The sequence below is a fragment of the Dermacentor andersoni genome, chromosome 4 (genome assembly GCF_023375885.2).
Source record: "Dermacentor andersoni chromosome 4, qqDerAnde1_hic_scaffold, whole genome shotgun sequence".
Lineage (NCBI taxonomy): Eukaryota > Metazoa > Arthropoda > Arachnida > Ixodida > Ixodidae > Dermacentor > Dermacentor andersoni.
This window is the reverse complement of record NC_092817.1, coordinates 130579478-130596002: the sequence shown is the minus strand read 5'-3', so window position 1 is coordinate 130596002 and position 16525 is coordinate 130579478. Positions and strand designations below refer to the sequence as shown.

The window sequence follows — 16525 nt, the reverse complement described above, 5'->3', positions numbered from 1 at the left end:
ATCTGACGCTGACAGTACAATTGACCAAGAGGATGGTTCAAATGGTCCCGGGGGAAACGTGCGGCGGAAGAAGGAAAAAAAAACAGAAAGGACCTACGCACTGAGGAACGAACGGGAAAGGAAGAGCGCCACCGCTTCTTTGAAGGAGCTTGAGCTCAAAAAGAAAAGTGTTAGCTGATGCCAAGATGCAAGCTGTCCGTCATTTAAGCCAATATAAACTCTTTAAAGTAGCGAAATGCAACACTGAGGTGTTGTGTTCGGGCTAAGAGTATGTCGGGACAGTTGAGGTTGACTGAGCAGCCGTTGAGAGAGAATCTCACTTGTGGCAAAGTTCGGGCCTGATACCGATGAGCTTGCTATCAGTTGATAGGAATACCTCATATTCGAAAATATTTGCTTCTCTGCGTATGTAATTTTTATTCATATTCGAGAATGTTCGACTCGATCCGCAGTTGGATTTACCGTTATTTTTCCAAGATATTTTATTCGCCGTATATTTTACTAACACATCCTTTCTGCTTGCTTTTTGAATAAAATAAACACTACTGCTTACGGTTCAAACTGGATGAAGTCTTTTTTTTTATTTTTAACAGTGTTTACTAAATAGTGACAGCATAGGGCGAATTGTGTGAGCCCGTTTTGTCTCAAGACAAAGTTCTGTGTCACTCAGGGAATTTAGCAGCGGCACTGAGGCAAAACCTGAAAATCTCAGAGAATTTGGAAATGTCGACTTCGTACACACGCTGTAGTCGAAAGCTAACTCGAAGGCATCGTCGAGAATTTAAAATTTCTTGTGGCACAGCCTCGCAACGTGAAATTTTCTTAATGCATGTCGTTGGTCGAACAGGCACACACAGGCTTTACCAATTTTAGCACCCATGCCTAGGCTGGGTTGAAAAAAAAAAATTTTTTATGGCGTCGGCAGACTTGTGACTCGCTCGCGACTGTACAATGGGGACAAACTTCGAAAAGAACACCCAACTGGTAAGCAAATGAATGAGACGGCAGCTTTTATTAAACTTCATCGGAAAAGGCAAGCGCGTACAGGCATGCTGACATAATGCTTTTGCATTCTTTTATAAGTAAGATGCTCATTCCCGTTCTAGGTACGACTGTTTGGTGGTGGCGTTATGAAATAAAGAATTTACAGGGCCAATTTCTACACTGTCCACTGCTTTTCTTTTGTGTGTGTGCGTGCGTGTGCGCTCTCTTACTAACTATACCAAGTATGCGCAAAGAGGGCATCCAGCAAGTCTTTTGATGTTCTGCAAGCCTTCATATGACCTTTAGCTGTAATCCTTGGTGGGATACTAATTGTCAGTGTTTCTTTCGAGTGCTAACCTTACTGTACGTTCAGAGCCATGAACAAGCACTGGATAATTACTTTGCCTTCCTAAAAAATAGTCGGCTTGCCCTAGGATGCAATACTTGTGGTGAGTTGCTTTCATTGTGAACTTGCGCAGTTAGTTAAGCTGTTCATAGTCCTATTCACATCACCTTTAGTGATAGCTCTTCATCTGTTAACACGTATATTGAGCTTCGAGAGAAACAGGAAACACTCCCAAACGTTTGTACGCCAGGACGGTTTTAGAAAACCCCAAAGTGCCGAAACACTTAATAAAGGCAAAAGGTGTCCTTCAACAGAGAGCAGCAGGAAGCTACCGAAAAGGCTACATGGTTTTCTCGTTAAGGAAGCTTCACAGCTGAAAAAAAAAAGAATTATTATTTCGTTTTAAAATAAATTACCGATGTTATAAACTAGGGATACTACATTGGTGACACAGGTTGAGGGGTGCAGTGCACAGATGAAATCAGATGTAGTGAGAACATGCAAAAATGGGAAGAGTAGGATGTAGATTCAGCTGTCCACCATTATCATCTCAGGGCTTCGGGAACGCGCCTAGTGCCATCTGATAAGTATTCGCAAAACTGCTCACTGACGCTGTATTGTCTTTACATGCCATTCATGAAGTTGCACAAGGGTAATCGGTTTTCGGCGTTCATCAGTGCTACGCTCTCGCATTCTGTATAGCACGACAAGGTTGTATATCCGATTTTCACAGTTTCAAATGGTGCCCATTTTACACACCGTGGTCGTGCCTGAATGCATAAGTTTTACAAGGTGTCTGCATTTTTTTTTCTTTTGCGTTATCATATATATATATATATATATATTAGAGGGAAAGTCCCAGGCAGGGCATTTTCGTCGCTTCTGTAAAATGAAGCGCCCTACGGAACAACCGCATATCGCCCCGGTGGTCATCTTTCTTAAACGCTGATGGCTACCTTGAGTAGCGGGTAAACTCAGCCCTATGAGGCAACGTTTTTACGCAAAAAGCATTCTTCTAATTACCATTTCCCCGTGTGAGCGCACTCAGTTCATCAACCATTTAATGACGAGGCATATATATACCCAAGGAAAGACGTTTATTTTATATCTAAATGTGCAAAACACATCAAGAATAGGCATAATCAAAAACAAGAAAAAAATTGCGAAAATTGTCTCAGAAATAAGGGGAAAACCTCAGGCAGGAAACTGGAAGGGGGCTTCCCAAGCCACCGAAGGCTTAGTTTTCAATTTGTATAGAGAGCTCTCATCATATGTGAACCATAGCTGTACATTTCATTCGCTTCACATCACATATGTGAGAGCACTCCATCTGGATATCTTGCATCGGCCTGTCTCCTCTGACCTTACTTTCGTAATACAGTGAGTCAAGTGCCAAACTTCTTCCTCGTGTAGTGTTGCTGCTCTAAACCAACAAATGGCGCTTGCTGCCTGTCATTCAGTGCTGGGTGAATACATTTAGCCATGAACTTCGTACTCAACATTGCAACTCAGCAAGAAAATTTCTTTTTCGGGTATCTTCTCTGTAGGCAGCTCTCGTAAATAAAGGGTGAAGAATGCACATACTTTATTCGGTAACAAAGAACAACTGAAAGTGTAAATGTTCCTCTGAACGCAAATGACAGCAATGAAATCGAGACTGGGACGGAATCACGTCGGATCGAAATTGAATACGGGGAAATTATACAACAGACCGACCACAAAGCAATTAGTAAAGTTACCTGTCGGCTACCACACGGGCGCCTTGTCCACAAATGAGTTCATTTGTGAACAAGGCTCTCGTGCGGACCGAAAACATGAACTTTACTAAACCTTTTGTGGTCGGTGCCTTCTTTTCTTTCGTCATAATACAGGGAAGCGTAACAAAGTGAGAAAAGAAAGGCAAACTAGAGCGGGAAATACAGAGAGATAGAGTTGAAGATAAAATGTACGTTAAGCAGCAATGCAGGCATTTACATTTGGTTGGGATCGACGAGTCCGTAGGCAACTGGGAACTTGATGCCCTTGAGCCGGTGCCGCAGGGACTTGAGCCCAGCCAGGGTCTCGAGTTCGGCCAGCCGCTGGTCAGAGATGCCGCTGCGCCGGTCACGACTGTGGGGTGACAGATAAAAAAAACACACATACACAACACGTTAAAAGTGTTGCTCCGGGACCCACAAACAACTTCCGACAAAATGCAGCCGACGTACGCAGAGCACAAGACAGGCAGCTGCAGGGCAATGGTAGAATCTATATCATGCGAAGCTTTATTGAGTTAGTGAGGTGACCGCGATATGGCAAGCGCCATGGCCTCGTCACCCATGCAGGCGTTAGCGTTCTGTGTAACCATGACGAAAGTGATATATGATACTAGCGGAAGATCTTTAACAATAGTAATAATATATATATATATATATATATATATATATATATATATATATATATATTGAGAGCGAGAGACAGCGATACTTATGAGTGGACATTATGTCCACAGGAGGCAATGCTGCGAGTTATTCCTCGCCCACGCACAACAGAAATGCGCCTACTGGCACAACTTTGTCGGTCAACGCTCAGTCGTCTATTTGGCGAGGAACTTACTTGCTTACTTACTTGCTTACTTACTTACTTGCTCACATACCAAGCCCCCGCGAGAGGAGAATAATGCTTCGCTTCAATGTAACACACCTCTGTGCACACCAAATGATTTCACGCTTAAAGAGAACAAATTGAGAGCGCACGCAGCCGCCGCACTTTTCAAGTGACAATTGTAGCTGGGCGCAGTATCTTTACGAATGATGTCTCAAATAACCCAGAAGTAATTATTGGTCAAGGAGGAAAAAAGAAAGGCCCAGCATTCGTATGTCATATAGTGTCGTCATTTATGCCAGATGAGCGGAAATTATTCATAGAGGTCTTTCTTGCGCGTACCAAACTTCATTAGGTAGTCAATGTGATCAAAACAGCGCAGCCTCTTTGAGGAACGAGAGGGAATGAGGTGTGAGAACAAAGGGAAGAATTTCATTCAACGTTCTAGTGCTCCTGAAGGCATCAGGCACGTCGGCACTTGCTAAGAACGAAGGCAAGAATAAAGAGTGGCGCGGAGCTCTTGTAGAGAAACCTGCTACACAGACTGGAAGCCACAAGTGTGGAATCTTCACTATGGTGGACGCGCTGTGCCCATACATGCGAGTATACTAGACCACTGGGAATAACAATGCATACATTTTGGAGAAACCTGCCAGATCTTCTCAGTAGGTAAGTGAGTAGGCGCGAATTTATGCCTCTCTGCGATGAAACTTTTTTACCTATGCCAGTTTCTTCAGTGGCGAGAAGAAAGTGCGCATATTGTTATCGAAATACATTGTGATGGATGCATTTGGTAACAAACGCATCCGTGATCGCTCAGGAATGCATCGCAAGCGATCATCCGTGATCGTCGCTCCCGTTCAAGCTATATCAAGAATGCTTGAATTTTCCGGGTGTGACAATTTCTTTTTCATACTGAGAAAAAAAAAATGAATCTTTGTCAGAAGAGGATAATATGGCTGCGTGCAGTCTATTTGGGTGTAGGTAGAGAGAGGAGAACTTGGGAAACGCAGGGAGGTCGACCTGAGGTACCAATTTATTAGCCTTTATTAGCACCAGATAAGTGCACATTCACACTGACTGCGAAACTAAATAATCTCAGCCAGTAATGCACATCCGATGGAGCATCGAACTCGTTGCTTGCGAACTCGTTCCGTAAATAGCGTGGTTGCAGAAACAGGTAGGTGCCTGTATGACGTATAGGGGCTTCATTATGGCGATAATTCCGCGATGTGTTTTTTTTTCTGGTCGGTTTCTGATGCCTTTCAAAGCCTTTCACAGCCTTTCAAAGCTGGCCGTATCAGCCGCTCTCAGACAGCAGAGCCAGCAAAGATTTAGAAGCTGTGTGTCAGCGCTTGTTCAATCCCATCTGTTTAACGTTTCCACGCTCTACAATCCTCTACTCATGAAAGAGTCAAGTTCTCCGTTGTTTACGGCTTTTTGCTGAGCGTCATTTACTATTCGCTGATGAAGAAAATGACAAAGAGCCGACAAAACCCTAACCATTTGATGCAAGCCCATAACCAGATTCGCTCCCTTTGCCTTGTGTCGTGAATCAAGGCGATGCTTTAAACTCCAACAAAAGCCGCGGTACATTAAGAGACTCTACTGAGGAGTTCCCTTTGCTTATAAGAGACAACACACTTTCGTGCTTTTTATCTGCAGCTTACAGCACCGGATTATTCAAATCGTAAAAGCTTTGGGACAACGCTGAGGCGAAGTATCTGGGGTGGTATGGAGGCAGGATTTTTTTTTTCGATCAATCCTATTCATTTCGTCTCAGACATCACTCGAGGCCGACCGATCTCAGAGACAACGTGGGCATAGCCCCGTTCGAAGTATTCACGAAGCACGAAACGCAACAGCTTTGGAGTAGAATAAGTTCATTATCTCCGCTCTGCGCGTCCCTTTCCTTCGTTCAGTGATAGTTAATTATATCAGATGCAGTATAGAGAAAGCACACCATAAAATGCCAAAGCGATCACATAGCAGCTGGCAGGCTCTGGCCAGGTGGCCAGTTCTTCTTCATCGGGTGGCCGCGTTCATCTTTTTACAGAAAAACGCGCGTAAAAATATATGTACTGAATGTTTGAACACGCATGTTGGGAGTTGATCGAACGTAATTCCCTTATTGTCCTTGAAACCCGATGCTCCACGCAGACGGCTGACACGGAAAGCCACGTCGTTTCACCAAATGGGACAGGAACACGCCCGGATACAGGCGTCGCAGCTCAGCCATGACTCCCTCGCCCAAGAGAGTCCATTATACTGCCCTATTCATCGTAATCCCTATATAACACCTCTACACACAATGAAAATAAGACGCCTCAGGTGACAGGTTGCCAGCGTATTCCGCCTCTCGTACCAATGAGAGGTCGTGTCACGCCATATCGCAGAAATGCATCGCCTCTTTCTTTCATGAGGTCGTAACTTGCGTCACAGTGGCAGTGCCGGCGCCACTATCGCTGAAAGGTGGCGGCGGCAGGCGAGACCTCTGTTGGTCCCTGAGCGGCTGCGCAGTCATCTGCTCAGCTGGTGAGCGCGGCGCACGATGTAACGAAATAGAGCAGCCTGGCTTAATGACCACGCACTTAGCCTTGCAGTGGCATCGACGGGCGTGTGCCGATGCGAATCGTTTACGACCCCCGGCTGCCTGCTTTTGGCGCCCTGCCCGAAAGCGCAACAGCTGGGCCCTTACCCATGACTGCTAACGGCACCGCCGGTGGGTTTGCACCGCTTGCTCACGAACTGGTTATTTCGCCCAACGGGGAGGAGCTCGATAATGCACTGCTGTCGCATAAAACGGGGCCCAACCATTTCGCCAGCTTGCCTGCACTACCGTGTTTGCGCTTCACTGTTCATAGCGTGCGTGATACGCCGGTAATCGCATGGCTGCTGTGTTACCTGTTCTACTACTGGCTGTGCGTTAGCCCAGTAACTAAGGCGACGCTGCTGCGCGCGTGACGACGGGCTCCATGCCGAACGCGGTGGCAGCATATTCGTAGGGGCTAAATTCATAAATTCCCGTGTACATGGATACGGGGGCGCGTTAAACAGCCCCAGCTGGTCAAAATTAATCCGGAGTGCCCCCCCTCCCCCCCCCCACCCTACGACGGCGTGCCTCATGAACATATTGAACATTGGGTACCTAAAGCTGCTGAATTTTTGTAGTATGTTTAGCTGTTGTAATGCTTATTTATGAACAACCAATCACACTGGCTTTGAAGCCTTTGCATTGCACAAACGAGCAAAGGCAACAATGCACAGAGCGGTAATCGCTCACTGACTACGCAATAACACTGTCATGAACTTTTGTAGCTACGTATATTTAGTAAGCCCATGGGCTTCGTCTATAGCACTCGAGTTATTCGGTATCGGCAGGGTGGTAGAGTTGAGGCATTTGATGTCATCACTACGCAAGGACGCAACTATACAGCCGCACATATGCTGTCAGCTTTAGCAAGGTGCGCGCTATCAGAATCCTGTCGACGCGAGAAACACCCGCACCGTATCTGGCTGCTCGTGCATGCAGAATGCTTTGACCAAATCTAGCGAGTAAGGCTGTGCTGGCCTGTTTTGTTATTCATGCGTTGCTGCGAAGAGATTGATGTGAAAATTATGTCGGCTATTTTTATCCTTTTATGTTTGCAGCACAATCAAGAGGAGTAAATTATAACACTGAAAAAAAAATAACGATATAAGAATGACAGTGAATCTATTAAGGATAACACCAACGCAACGGAGACTTCACTAGACGTCTGCCTACGCCACCAAGTGAATGATGTAAACAGTTCGTTGTACTCAATTGCTGGTACAAAAGCGCCCTCCACATACTGGATTAACCGTATGTAAGTCAAAACGCGCACTTCCGTTCAAGCACATGAACCATAATGTCGGGCTCATCTCATCGAAATGAACACGTGGAGAAACGATCACTGTAGCCTTTATGCGAAGCAGCGAACAGCAGCGCTGTTCTGCGTACTAGTGATTATCTCCAAGTGGACATGCGCCCACTCATAGAAAGCAAAACACTTGGACGCCATCCTACACGGAGATCAGCGCAATCTTCTGCAAAGGCGCTGCTTCCTTATTCATGATGTACCAGATTCTAGGAGAAATTGGGACTCTGCAATGCGTGATGTCCCCTATCCCCTCTTTCCCGCTTTTTCAGTGCAGGGCAGCCTACCGGGCTCAGCCAGGTTAACCTCCCTGCCTTTCACTTATGACTTCTCTCTCTGTCTCTCTCTCTCTACTGCGAAGGAATGTATGTATATTTTATTGCGACAGGAATTATATGAACTCTCGAGGCGTGCTCGCATCGCCGTGCTGTCTCAGCCGAGCACTCGTGCTGTTCCTTGTGCTGTTTCTTGTCCGTGTTTTGTGGGCACTATTAATTTATTCTGTGGAAGCCGAATAAGCACTAGCCGAAATGTTAAAATATTATATAAAAATACATAGAAAGTGCTTCGCACTAGCGATAGTTCACGCATTGCTCGTGATGTACGTGATTTTTGGCTTCCTTGTATCCCTTCTTAACTAACATATTTTTCTGTGTGTATCTAGCGTACCGAACTATGAAAATGTAGACAGTTGTAAATAAATGCGTACATTCACGGGCGCAAACTACAGGAAGGCATTCTGCAAACCATATGTTAAAGCAACCGTTTCCTTAGCACGCAATGACGGGACATCTTAATTGAAAAAACTTGCGAAAAGCTACAATAAAGAAATTGTGTCCCTTTTCGCGTAATGTCCTGAAGAGATCATGCCTAACAATTGTCTGTACGAGCTCGGAGTTAATCCTCAGCAAAGGCGTTTTTCTTTCTTCTTTTATATATATATTGCGGTAAGTACGTGCACACGTGGCAAGGTTCTTCAATCCGATATGTTCCCCTCACAGTTCATACATGAAAGATTCGCAAGATGATGTGCCGAGTACAATAAAAAGAAAGCTTAGAACTTTGCGCCGGGGAAGATCCTACTCTCAGGGACACGTAAAAGATGCAGAGGTGCTTAATGTCTCAGGTGCAGGTATTCTAATCTCCTGTTTCTGAGCAGCGAAACGTCTGTAGCAAAGAAATGTAGTGCGTAGCCACTGTGGGAGGTCGCGCTTCTATTGTAATCCCATAGGGGGGATACCGGAGGCCTTCACTAATTGAGAACACTCCCTCAGGTTAGCAAAGGTAGAGAAGGTCAATTTGCTTTTTTGTGTCGTTGCGCGCACCTTTCTCCGTTGCTGTAAAGAAGCTGAACGCTGGAACGCCCGGCACAGGTGATGGTAATTTTTTTTACCAGATCGCAGGGTGCTCAAAACTCAACGTAGTGCAGTGGAATTTCCAAAGAAAGAATTGATAGAGAGAGAAAAGTCATCGGAATTTTTCAACGTCGATTTTCGTTCGTTTAATGACCTACAGAAGGGATGAACAAAGTGATTAGCCATTCATGTGCTTGACAGGCTCTTACTAATTACAGGTGTACTCTCATCTCATGCAAGTTTGCTCACGTAAGCAGGTCCTTGGTTTTTCCCTCGGAGCATGTAAGACCTCTTACTCACTCTGGCAGTGCACGAGGTGGCAGGATCCAGTTCTAATTATCTTTGCCTGTGGCGGCCACTTCAGGTTAGGAACCTTTAGAAGAAAAACAGTGTAGAACGGTGCTTACACTACGCGTTGTTAGGTGCGTTTCAGCCATTGCAACGACTACCTCTTGCGAACCGACAATTCAATGCTGTAACACAATTTGCAGTTTTACTGCGATTCTTTTAATTTAAATAAAAGAAAGCGAGAGCTGATTCGTGTGAGCAGATTCATTGTTGCGTTCGTGCGTATGGATGCCCGCTTCAGTGCCGGGATACGGAACGCTGTTACACTGCCTCACGCGGTCCCTATTTGAATTGATGTTGTTGTTTAGATTCATTTCATTTTATTACCCCAAAGATCCTCTCACTGGAGGGTATTACATAAGAGATGGGTTACGTAACTACAGAATTATTACATTTAGCGATGGAGACGCATCTCCGGCACACGTTTTGCGCCACCAGAAAAATTGAAGCATGTAAGAGCGCTTAAACGAAACACGGGAGTAGAGAGACGTTCAAACATATGAAAATAAGAAAGGAAGTGAGTAACTCGTTACAGATGCTTCAACACAAAGACATGATATTACTTAAACAGCGCAGGTGTTCAAGCGAAGAAAAAAGAAAAAAAAAAGCAATGACGGGCAGTAGTAGGCCGTAATTTGGGGCCATTTCAATACGTCGATGTGAAGGTGCGCCGGCTTCCGCAAAAATGGGTTTTCAAGCGTTCCAACAATGCCACAGGTGGCACGAGAAACACCCGAAAGCTATCAGCTGGAGGAATTGGCCAAATACAAGAAATCGAATGTGCTGGGGCTGTGTAACTATACAAAATTTCGACTTATTGTTGAACAGTCACCGCTGTTTGATTTGCAAACGACCTGAGAATTCCTGATTCGAAATTGGGGAATATCCATTCCAGTCGAACATGGGATCTGCGCGGAATGCGAACGTGGTAGTGAGGAGCGTTCCTGAATGATCTCCGCTGTATAGAAGAGTTTAGTTGTTGCTTCGCAGAGCCACCAGTACCTAAGCATGCGACACGGGGCAGTTAGGCTCATATAAATTATTACGTCTCTTGATTTATTAATATCGTCTCGCTTTTCGTCAGCCTATATAGGAATTTGTTGTTTTGATATCTAATTTGGCCACTATGACCATGTTTTCAAATATTTGGAAGAATCTGCGGTTCCTTAATATCACCTTTCTCTACATAGACAAAATTCACATATGTGCACACGCTCCTACGAATGTGCTATATGTGCATCGGCTGACGTGATGTTCCCTTGTTTCACCGTTAATAAGGGTCGGCGAATTTTCGAAGCTTCGAATATGAATCGGATGATACGCACGAACTATTCTTATTGGTATTCGAAAAGAATGATTCGACAATTACCAAATGTGAAAGTATGGTTGTATACGGTTCTCCCCCTGTTGGCAAAGTATCTCAAATCATCACATGTTGGACAACGCCAAACCATTTGAAAGCAATGGATATAGAAAATGGTTAGTACCGCCTTTGTTTTCGGTTTCGCGGTGGAAGCCTACATGGCCACCTGTGATGCTTTCTTGTCGCGGGTCATTTAGTGTTTTACGCCGCCTTTTCATAAAGCAGCATTATCTTGTTCACCACAACCTGTGATGTTGTCGTTGCAACGGGCCCGTTTACATGTGTCTACGTCACATTAACGCTCCAGCAGCTCTTTTTTCCTCACAATTTCTTATATTCTTTTGGTAACCATTTAGCTAGCATTGTTTGGCAGACAAGTTTTACAGTAGCCATTGTTTCTTTGGAAAGCTTGCTTGCAACCAGGCTCTAAAGCTGATGAGAGGCTGCTCGTGAAGCGTTTTTGATGAAAACTACGATCTTGCGTTGAAAACTGATCCTTTCTCGCTGATCGTAAGGCTCTCTTTCTCGATTTAGTCGGTACAGTTGTGGTACTTCAACACGACGAATAAATATTCCTGCTGTAAATATATGTGTCCGTGTTTGGCTATTCGGTATGTCATTCAATATCTGATATTTACTGTTCGTACTCAGCTAGCATTAGAAAATGTTTGTATTCGCCCACCTGTAATTAAGGGCGCTGTTGTGGTGTCCCGGATAACTGAAAGCAGTCTTTCCTCATTTATAACCTCCGCAGTTGTCTGTACATCGAATTGGGAACCTTATTGCACACATGAGCCAAACAATTGTAAATGACCATTATTTTTTTCAACAAATGGGTTCCACCTAAAACGTAATATTTTCCATTGTTTACAAATACAAGAATATTCCCCACGGGTTTCGAGGTCATTTTCCTCGCGTATACCGGTATCTGAGTCAATCCAGAAATTTTGCTATTCGAGCACTCCTATAATTTTCATTTCAGTCGTACTCACTTGTAGCCAAGTTGAGATTTCAAATTCAGGTTTCAGTCTAGCGCCTTGAGTGGCCTTAAGGTGCCGCTTGTATAAGTCTTTAATTTTTTTTTTGCTTTCTTTTCATATAACTATGGATATTGTGACAGTAGGACTGCGTACCGATCCGGTGACGTCTTTAGGTGTGAAAAGGCACTGCTACTTCACGAGCTCTCTGTTTCATAATGACAAAAAAATTTTCTCCGGTTGCTATGCAGCTCTGCTCTTTCAGGTGGATTACTGCGAGGCGCGAAGATAATATATTCACAATCATCAACAATCAGTCAGGTAATTATCGAAGTTTTACTGATGATATTTTGCTATAATTTACTTCAACGGGAAAAAAGCGCTACTGCGCGAAAAATTCTCACGAAAGAAAATGGCCCCGCGAATGGGCAGGCTCGGACTGTGTCGGAAAAGAAAATTGCAGTTTCAGTGAAATATCGAGCATATATCGTAGCCTTTAGTTAGCACCTAAGTTGGTTAATGAGCAAGCTAATAACTAAGCTTGCCTATAAATTTGAATTCTCATACATAATATACCGCCTCTCTCAACCCCTGCTATGAATACGCGCAGATACCGTCTAGGAAATCCCTTAGTGCGGTCATCCGCAGTGTAAGGTCCCGCATTTGAATCCCTGTTTGAGGGGCATTTCAATGAGCTCATTCTTTCGCTTTCGTGTTATTTATTGGTACTTCCGTACGTTAGAAAAATGCTGTTCACGAAAACTAATAAATATAAATGAGGCTGCATGTTTGAATCAACAAGTTTAAGGCAGCTTCAAGCTTTGTTAGTGTACTGATAACATGGAGAAATGAGTCTCTTACGGATTTTACTTGAGACGTACAAGAAGATGTGACGAATTAGTTCATAAGAGCTCTCCTTTCAATCACTGTGTATGGAAGAATCCCTCTGTACGGAAGGCTGATTGTTCGGAATAATAATTTAGATTAGCTGTAATTGTACGTATTGAGACCTATTTTTCTTGCATGATCATCAATTTCTCAATATGAGTATTCTCCCCTTAGAACAATGTCCTCCTTGAAAATTTAGTGTAAGTAGTATATGTAGAAGCTGTATGAAGTACATGCCTTATACATAACATTTAAATATGGTTCAAAGTTTAAATTCAATTCACTTTCTAGTAACATGTACCCAAACTGCAGAGAATACTCAGAGCCTTGTTTGAAAGCCTCCTGACAGAATACTTCAGAAATCGAAATCAACCGCTGGCTATCAGCTGGACTAACGCAGCGATTTCCAGGCAAAAGGTGACATGTTGAAGTAACTTCTGCTTGCTTGCACATCGACAAAGGTCTAGCTGAGAGGGAGGCGTCAGAGTGGGTACATTGACATAGCTATCTTGATTCGATACGTTAACCGTTTCTTTAGGCGGACACCAGACATATTGTTTTTGTTTTTTCACCACCTTGCCAGAAGTGAGTATAATTCTACATTCGTTGTTGCATGCTTCTCGTGTATAAGAAATCGAATGCGCTATTCTCCAAACAACGGTCCATGCTGTCCTTGTTGTTGATGTCGTTCTTGAACATGAATTCCTGGGTTCTGCATAGGGCCAGTCATGTTCCCTGCAGTCTACACTGACATTCACTCATATCAGCGTGAATTCTATTCAAGACGTGGATATAAACAAGCTGGGATTTTGTTGCCCCTGGTGGCAAAATTTCAGCAAATGCTAATTATGAAGCGCCACAATGACAGTGTCTCCGCACAGTGTTCACCTGAAACAACGCGGCCATATACCCTGCTTCAGCGTAAAGGCCATCTGATTTGGTAGACCTGAACGGCGACAGAGCAGGTTTCGTGAAGCCGGCGGTCAAGCAACGGGTAACATAGTAACTTTTGCAAGATAACGACTGCGACGTTCGACGTGGTCGCACAGAAGACTGCCTTGCTTTTATAAGCAAGACTACTCGTAACAGTAATGAAGTAGAAATGTTCCCTTCAATGCCAGCTGCCGCTGACTGCGCAATATAATATCGACTACGTCCAACACAGTTTACTACACCCTATCTTTCAGAACAGTGCAGGCAGATCGTTAAACAAAGCAAGGTCGTAAAGCGGCTGGCGATGGCGCTGCAGCGCACAAGCGTCGCCTGATGTGCAATGCCTTGCTTCCATATATTGATCTTATTAACTCGTTTCGGTAACCTTTACTTGTGGTTACATTTGTTCTGTCCCATACAATGTATCTGTGTTCCCCCGCCCTTCCCTAATGGTGTCGTTCCTCCCAGTTACGAGAAGGCGGCAGTCAGCATATCTGGCCTACGACATGAGCTGGAAACCATGTCCATTTGTGAGATTGTAAAGAACAATGCAGATATTAACGATTGACGCTTATTTTCAGTACCACGGCATTTTGCGGTCGTCTGCTACTTAGCCAACTTATAACTGTATATTTTAGTGTATACGGGGGAAGGGAGTACGTCAATAGATATTTTGAGTAAAATAACCAACCTGAAGAACTGTAATCAGAAATAGTTATGTTTTCTTTTTTGCCTTGTGAAACATGGAGCCTGACAAGGAGCTGATAATTGGTCCTAAGACGAAGCATCGCAAGTACAATGTAATGTTTTCTTCACGCGGATGCTAACATTCTTCCCTAAAAAATTGAGGTGAGTAGCGCGGCGATGAAAGTGTCATTGTTCTTCGGCCTGAGAGGACATCTGTATCAAAAGCGGCCTCTACATTTAAGGAACGCGCATATGCGCGTTCCTTTATTTACATTTACATTTACAGGTTGTTTGAAAGCTGCAGTTATCTGGCTATCTGTCATCCGCAAGGCTGACAGATGTTTCTTGGTGCTTATATGACAGCAGTGTGTATCTTCATACTTGCATTGGCAACTCATCATCATGATCATCAGCCTGGTTATGCGCACTGCAGGGCAAAGGCCTCTCTCATACTTCTCCAACAACCCCGGTCATGTACTAATTGCGTCCATGTCGTCCCTGCAAACTTCTTAATCTCATCCGCCCACCTAACTTTCTGCCGCCCCCTGCTACGCTTCCCTTCCCTTGGAATCCAGTCCGTAACCCTTAATGACCATCGGTTATCTTCCCTCTTCATTACATGTCCTGCCCATGCCCATTTCTTTTTCTTGATTTCAACTAAGATGTCATTAACTCGCGTTTGTTCCCTCACCCAATCTGCTCTTTTCTTATCCCTTAACGTTACACCCATCATTCTTCTTTCCATAGCTCGTTATGCGCAGGATGTTGAACATAACACTGGCGAATGGGTAAAACACGGCGTCAATGCAGCTGCTTTCTAATGTTGCGCTCGACCATCTAGCCTCTCTAGAGGATCCGTCCCTTCAGGACGTACCTTGCAGTTGGCATAATTTCGCGAAAATATGATGTTGAAAATAGAGTAAACAAGAAATTCAGGGCAATAAATGTTCGCATAATTAGCGTCGACTGTAAGTTAAAATCTAGTAGTGAAGGAAGCTCTAGCGTGCGAACGTTTTTTTTTTCCTTCGACAAGGAGAGAAAAATATGGAGAGGACGCGATAAACCCTCTGCGTTTCAGAACGGCATTTTGAAAACTTACAATTGTTCATCGGCTTCACTTAGATAAGGTTTGTTGCATCGCGTGCCTCAATATAACTTCGATACTTGGTATACGACAAAATCGTGTTGCTTAACTCAAGCTGCTTCCCTTGTGCGTATTTGTTTATTATTGAATTTAGGATGTCTACAGACACATAAAAAACTTCAAAAGCTTTTGGCTATCAATATAACTTCGATACTTGGTATACGACAAAATCGTGTTGCTTAACTCAAGCTGCTTCCCTTGTGCGTATTTGTTTATTATTGAATTTAGGATGTCTACAGACACATAAAAAACTTCAAAAGCTTTTCGCTATCACGGAAACTTAGGTTATGTTCGTGTAAAGAGGAGCAGTAGAGGGTCATAGAAGCCACCGCCACCGAATAAAGCTGTAATAAGTGTTTGAGCGCGTTGTAACGGTGTAAAGTTGAACTCACCTGAAGATGGACCTGCAGTGGACGATCGCCGGCAGCACAACCACCGCGAATAAGAACACCAGGAACGTTATCTTGCTGCCTGCCATCATGAGGTCGCTCGGTCGGCTCGACGGGTTTCTGCGAAGAGAAGGCAGACGCAGCGGCGTGCTAGCGTGAGACCAGCGCCCGCCATGCAGACGGCGCACAAACATTGGCATTTTATAATGAAACACCCGTTGGCCGAGTGGGGGCGCCAGCGAACACCGTGGCATCTGGCATTTCAAGCCTAACGGTCCACGCTCGCTCGTCCCGCTGAGCGCGGTCTCTCCGCTCCATGCGCCCAAAGAGAGGGAAGCGGGCCTTGCGGTTACCACGTGACGCAAATGGAACCTTGCGTATGTGAAGTTCCACAATGAGCGAAAGTACTTCCACGCGCAAGTTTGACACCGAGAGAGGAAGATAACTACTTCATTAAAGCTATCTTCAACATTATGCAGTAAATTTTGCTGCGTAGTCGTTCACTGCGCAAAACGTATTGTTTCATTGACAGCTTGTCACGTGAGTCTTTTTGTGTATGGCCCGCATCTCATTACCGAACCTTGTCTCAATTTATCTTAGCGCTTTTCTTTACAGTTCCCCGGTAATAA

At 44.3% G+C, this 16525-nt stretch overlaps 1 protein-coding gene across 1 annotated transcript in view; it reads right to left on the bottom strand.

Annotated features, from left to right (window-relative positions):
• The window catches only part of LOC126537811 (uncharacterized), a 156371-nt gene that overhangs the window by 4245 nt on the left and 135601 nt on the right, over positions 1–16525 (bottom strand). Inside the window, exons 2-3 of the mRNA XM_050184898.2 lie at positions 15900–16016; positions 3305–3439 (exon numbers count right to left, since the gene is read on the bottom strand). Coding sequence (XP_050040855.1) covers positions 3305–3439; positions 15900–15988 — 224 coding nt within the window. The 5' untranslated portion in view covers positions 15989–16016. The remainder of the gene's footprint in view (positions 1–3304; positions 3440–15899; positions 16017–16525) is intronic.